Source organism: Diabrotica undecimpunctata, unplaced genomic scaffold (genome assembly GCF_040954645.1).
Source record: "Diabrotica undecimpunctata isolate CICGRU unplaced genomic scaffold, icDiaUnde3 ctg00002909.1, whole genome shotgun sequence".
NCBI lineage: Eukaryota > Metazoa > Arthropoda > Insecta > Coleoptera > Chrysomelidae > Diabrotica > Diabrotica undecimpunctata.
In genome coordinates, this window is record NW_027314111.1 from 5,669 (window position 1) to 12,303 (window position 6,635).

Below are 6,635 nucleotides of genomic sequence, written 5' to 3' on the forward strand. Positions count from 1 at the left end.
GGTCAGACCCGTTCCGTCTATATTTCTTTGACTCGTCCTTTAATGTATTTGCCGCGTGTATATTAATACACCGTAATTACCGTTTAGATTTTATGACATTAATTGTATTTTATTTTGGCAAAATAGTAAGTCGACGAGCCGTACATCCAGAACGCAGCTGCAGAATTGGCAGCTTATTTTTATTGATTGAAATATAACTTTACTTTGTTATTTATTTGTTCCAAATATATAATTTGTTTTAATTTAAACCTGAGTTTTACTGAGTCTGTTATCTAAAAGAGCTACCAACCACAAGTTGAGTTTTTACTGAAAAATATGTTTTCCTCCAGATTGTTTATCAATGTCTGTTATCCACTTCGGTATATGATTCTTTATACATTTCCTTAAATTGCTGTCTATTCTCATTTAATTCTGTAAATATGGTAAATATATTACACAAAATTTGTATTATTTCCTAAGACAAAAATGACTCCAAAATTATCATTTAATAAAATAAAGTTAGATATAAATATACAACAAACATTGAACAATCCACAGATTTGTTTTAATCAACCTCTTCAACTTTTGGTCCACCTTGACCTCCTTGGCCCGCTTGCCCCCCTTGTTGGCCACCTTGATGAAGTTTCATCATGATTGGAGAACACTCTTGCTGCAATTCTTTCATCTTGTGTTCGAATTCATCCTTTTCAGCTAGTTGATTGGCGTCCAGCCATGCGAGAACTGCAGAACACTTGTCTTGGACCAATTTTTTATCTTCAGCCGTTAGCTTATCGGCAGGAGCATCTTCAACGGCCTAAAATAAAAGCAATAATATTAGACTATGAAATATTCAGCAAATGGATCATATAAGGATTTATTAATTTGCTGCAACCCCTAGGGAAACCGTATTTTTAATAAAATCTTAATAACCATTCGATCTTGATGAAATTTTCATAGCCTATAGGCAATACTCCTAAAAGTTTTGATGTTTGACAGTAAAGTTTATGATAAAAATCCCAAAATCCTCAGTAAAAAGATAAGAGATAAAATGTTGCTTCAATGTAAGTGGTATTATAATAGCCCCATTTATATTATCTAGTCTTCTATCCTTAATTTTTATTTTATTTGGTGTTACATGTAAACTTAAAAAGAAGCTGCGAGGTATGTTATTTTCCTTACCTGTTTGGCACTAAAAATGTATCCTTCCAGCTGATTCCTAGCAATAATCCTTTCACGTTGTTTCTCATCTTCGGCGGCATATTTTTCTGCATCAGAAAGCATTTTGTCGATCTCAGCTTTAGACAACCTTCCTTTGTCGTTGGTAATGGTTATCTTCTCCGACTTTCCAGTACTACTGTCTCGTGCGGACACGTTCAAGATACCATTGGCGTCTAAATCAAAAGTGACCTCTATTTTTGGAATACCTCGTGGAGCTGGTGGAATACCCGTTAGATTGAATGTTCCCAAAAGATTATTGTCTTTTGTCATAGCCCTTTCTCCTTCAAAGACTTGAATGGTGACAGCGTTTTGATTGTCGGCGTAAGTAGTGAATGTTTGTTGTTGCTTGCAAGGGATTCTAGAATTTCGTTCGACAATTTTGGTCATGACACCTCCAGCGGTTTCGATTCCAAGAGACAGCGGAGCGACATCTACGAGAAGTACATCCTGAATTTGGGAGCTAGTATCTCCACTGAGGATAGCTGCTTGTACAGCAGCACCATAAGCTACAGCTTCATCAGGATTGATGCTAAGATTTAGAGCTTTTCCACAGAAAAAGTCCTGCAGCATTTTCTGAATCTTGGGAATTCTAGTAGAACCACCAACCAGAACAACATCATGGATTGCTCCTTTGTCTAATTTAGCATCCGTTAAAGATTTCTCAACTGGTTGAAGAGTAGACCTGAATAAGTCCATACAAAGTTCTTCGAATCTTGCTCTTGTAACTTTAGAGTAAAAGTCTACTCCTTCGTGTAGAGCATCAATTTCAATACTAGCTTCAGTACTGGAGGAAAGTGTTCTCTTAGCCCTCTCGCAAGCCGTTCTTAAGCGTCTTAGAGCTCTAGTATTATTACTTAGGTCTTTCTTGTGTTTTCTTTTAAATTCCTCTACGAAATGGTTAACTAACCTATTATCAAAGTCCTCCCCACCTACAACAAAAACGTAAACACTAGAAGAAATGTTTTCAATGATAATATATATCTCGTACCTAAATGCGTATCTCCAGCAGTAGATTTAACTTCAAAGAGGGACCCTTCATCAATAGCCAAGATAGAGACATCAAAGGTGCCACCTCCAAGATCGAAAATAAGAACGTTCTTTTCACCTTTAAGGTTTTTGTCTAGACCATAAGCCAAAGCAGCAGCTGTTGGTTCGTTAATTATTCTTAAAACGTTAAGTCCGGCTATCGCACCTGCGTCTTTCGTGGCTTGTCTTTGGGAGTCGTTGAAATACGCTGGTACTGTGACGACGGCATCTGATACTTTTCCTAAAACAGTAGTTTTAAATGTTAGTTGTGATAAAAAAAAACTCTGTGAATTGCGTTGGTTAGTTTAAAATCAGGAGAAACTTCTGTCGGCACTCCACAATTGCCACACGCCGTTTTTTTTTTGACTAATAAGAAAACAGCTTGAAAGAAATTGTAAAAAATATTCAGTTGTAGCTCAATAGAAAATTTCTATATTATTGTGCTAGATAAAGATTCATAGATATATACATGTAGGCTTATAACTTAAAAACAATCGAGAGAAAAGCTCTTCGTGACAGAAAAATTTTAATAAAAGAAGGAAAAATTTAGAAAGTTATAAACTATATGGAGCAAAGATATAGACAAACAAGTTGCAGGTAGATCCGCCGCGGTACGCCGGAGAGTAGTGTAACATTGTAGCATTTGAAAATTCTTTGGATATGTATTGAAATCCCCTCGTATTAGCTAAAGCAATCGAAGAATTGCTAAACACGCTGATCAAGGCGTGTTTAGTTTTGTTTGAGTCCGAATTTATTTTCAAATTCGTAATCTTTTCGTTTTCCTTTTTTTGTCATGGAAATGTGGTATAAAGGGACAGTAGCAGTTAAATGTGTAATATTGAGCAGTTTTACAACAGTTTTTAAAGATGACCTCATGTTGAAGTTGTGCTGTGCCTGTTTCAGTCTTTAAAGGAGACCAGTTTTCGAGCTTTGTGTTCCAGCCGGTGCTAGTTTCCACCCTCATCTTCTTGTCCCTGGTCGTCATCCCAGATTTGCCTCCAGAGGTTTTAATGTATCCAGTTCCCGATCCCAGACATTGTGCAGAGTGAGATTTAATGAGGCTCAGGTAATTTTTCTGTGTTTAAATTTTAAAGTCAAGATAGACATTTTTTAAAAAAATTATAATTGCTTTTATTATTTAAAAAGATAATTTTTTACTTTTAATATTTTTTTTATTTGCCACAGTTAATAGCCCAATAACATTCGTAAGTTTTGCTGCAATTCTCACTTGTAAACAAACAGGACATGTAAGTTTTTCTTTGTTATTTTTATATTTACTTTTGTGACTATTAATATAGTCTTTATATATTATCTGTATTTTTGTAACTGTTTGTGGTGAGACACAATAAATGTTTAATTTATCTCTCTGAACCATTTTGTTTAGTTTAGAGAAATCTCCTAACCCCTGTTTGTGTTCTTTATTTTAGGAAAGAAGAGTCTTTTTCCTTTATCCAGCAAGATTAGGATTCTTCGAAGCGGCGTCCTTATTTCAAATAGCTAGAGGTCTTTCTTGTTGTTTTTATTTGCCGTTTTGTCTAGGAGATTTATGTAAGTATCCATTTGTTTCAAATTTTTTTGTAGTTGCCCCAATCCGACCCCTTTGCCATTTAACTTATCCACGACCCAGCTCTCCAAACAAACCCTGAGTGCCGTTCGCACCCCAGTAGTTTCTGTCACCAACTTTCAAACCCCCTATAATTATACCCTATATGGTAGATAGAATTTAGAAATAGAAATAAATTTAGAAATTTACCAGAAGAAGGAATTTAGAGGGAAACCTAAATGCTAAAAATCTAAATGTGGAAGATCTTATCGGCAGATCGAACTAATTGCGGAAAGGACTTAAGAAACTCACCTCCTAAATATGTTTCTGCAATTTCCTTCATCTTGGTGAGAACCATCGAGCTAACTTCCTCTGGTGCGAATGTTTTCACTTCCCCCTTGTACTCAACTCGGATTTTGGGTTTGCCACAGTCACTGACTACGTTAAATGTCCAATGTTTCATGTCGGCTTGAATTTTGGGGTCATCAAATTTTCTACCAATCAATCGTTTGGCATCGAATACTGTGTTTTTAGGGTTCATTGCTACCTAGTAAACAAAAAGTATTGTAAAGCATTAATAAAGTCTTTAAACAAGCAAATTAAAGCAGTTTATTACTTTTTCTTATTTTACGAATATTTATACGGTATTTATTTATTTATTTATTTATTTATATTAACGGTAGAATTACACTACGTTAGAAATATTATAAACAATATCAAAAATCCTACTTAATTAGATAAAACGTAATTTATCATTCCGCAGAAAATTTTTGTCATTTTTTATAAGAAGTGGAAGTTTTTATAAGAAGGCGTATTCGTTTGATTGTCGACAAGTAAACATTGTATCAATAGCAAATGAATTAAACCATAATGACGGTAATTAAGGTGAATTAAAAACCTATTGTTATTAAAATTTGAAAGTTTCTACTTGCAAAATGAAAATCCCATTGTGAAAATGTATAAAAGTTTTATATTCACAAATAAATAATTAAACTGTTAAATTTTTACACAGTCCAGGCACTCTTGGATCATAATGTGAGATGGGTGTAGTGGAATATAGAAAAAGACAATATATTTTCCCAACCAACAACATCAAGTGAGGCATTACTTGTTCAATAATATCAAGTGCTATTTACTGAGAATCAAGCAAGAAGTCAAAATGAACAGATTTTATACGTCTAGTTACAGGAAAACAAGAAAAAGTAAATCTTAGTATAATCATACAACAAATGAAAATCCAAATAATATTCCACTTCAAAAGAAACTGGATGAAGAAAAACAACAGCAAAATGAAGGTATAGAATATCATGTATAGAAATGCAAAAAAAGGAAGGCAAGCGATTCTCCCAATTAAATACAGCCCTACCTCTACCAATAGAGAAGTAAACTACAAGAGATTCAAACGGCACTTAAACTACCATCAGTCATTCTAACCAAATTGAAAAAATACGACATCCTAATAAGACTAGTGTGTCTATTACGAACTATAGAAATGAAATATAATAAGAGCAAAAGAAAAACAGTGCATGGCATTTGCTGATGATCTAACGATTTTGGCAAGAACCGCTAAATAGTTAAAAAGAATGTTGAAGAAAATTATTGAAGAAGCGACGAAGCAAAGTTTAATTACTGATTACATTTTCAGAAAAGGAAAAGCTACACAGAACGAGAATGAAGTTTGTGAAAATCCATCGCCTTTACCGCAAATATCTACTGCATAAACAGTTTCTTCTGACGATGAAGATAATTTTAAGCCACTTTGCAAATGGTGCAAACCATTATCAGAGAGCGATAATGATTAAAAATCTAAATAAAAAACTATATATACCTATTACATTCCCATAAAATAAAATAAATTCAGTTTTAAATACAAGTTTTTTCAAGCTTTTGTATGAACCTCTTTCAGATATTTGAAGTAATTTTTCATGCAGCCTATTTCTTTTAACTTCTGCAAATTTTTTTGTTTTTGTCTTGGTTTTACGTAATTTTATAAGGCTACGGAACGTATCTCTACTTTTTCAAGGCAAGTAGTGTCTTTTTTTATGCGATTTTTTTTATATGCCCTTTCCATATTATATGATAAAAGTTACAGTTTTAAAAGGGTGGTCAATTTTGAATACCTGGGTATAGTATTCGATGAAAATGGAAATAGAAATGGAAGATCGATACCAGAATAGCAAAAGGGGATACAAAAAATACGTTTCTAGACAAGGAAAACTTCGAATATATACAAACAGTAATTAGATCTACAGTAACATATGCCTGCGAGGCATGGACATTGAATAAGCAGAAAGACGATATTCTGGAAAGATGTGAAAGAAAATTATTGAGACGCGTATTCGGAGAAAGGAACAACGAAGAACCAACAACCAATTAATGGCTTTGTACAAAATATCCTATTATCACCAGGTTCATTAAGTCGCAAAGCATGTAGACAGAAGACCTTTATTTTATAGAGGAGTGGCCTGGAATCTTCAAAAGATATTTCAGTCCAGGATTCGTTCTTCGCACTCCCGGCGATAGTTCCCGAGGTACTTTAAAATGTTCCCTAGTCGCCAAGTCGATAGCGACCGCCTATCTGCTAAACCAGACCCTCCTCTGTCATCCAGCGATCCGGAAGCATAATGGCCGCTGTAAGGTTGGCGCCACTTCCGAAGCACTACATTCATCCACAGACTGTCAGCAAGGAGACTCCCTGTGAGTTATAGGTAGCGCGTGGAAGATCCTAGTACAGCACCACTCCCAGACGGGTATTTCCTCCTTCCCCACAGTCTGACTCACACAGTGTAACTCACGTAGTCTAACCCGTACAGTCTGACTCACTTTTGAACCTTCAACTTCCAGCATCTTTCCCTCTTACCTTTGCCGT

General features: G+C 34.9%; 1 protein-coding gene across 1 annotated transcript; it reads right to left on the reverse strand.

The window, feature by feature from the left end:
• Positions 1 to 470: 470 nt before the first annotated feature.
• LOC140432124 (heat shock 70 kDa protein cognate 2-like) lies at positions 471 to 4,312 on the reverse strand. The gene is made up of 4 exons (XM_072519963.1): positions 4,079 to 4,312; positions 2,186 to 2,464; positions 1,159 to 2,126; positions 471 to 793 (listed from the first exon to the last, which is right to left on the reverse strand). Exons 1-4 carry the CDS (start codon positions 4,305 to 4,307, stop codon positions 545 to 547), a joined length of 1,725 nt encoding a protein of 574 aa, XP_072376064.1. The 5' UTR covers positions 4,308 to 4,312; the 3' UTR covers positions 471 to 544.
• Between the last annotated feature and the right edge of the window lie 2,323 nt (positions 4,313 to 6,635).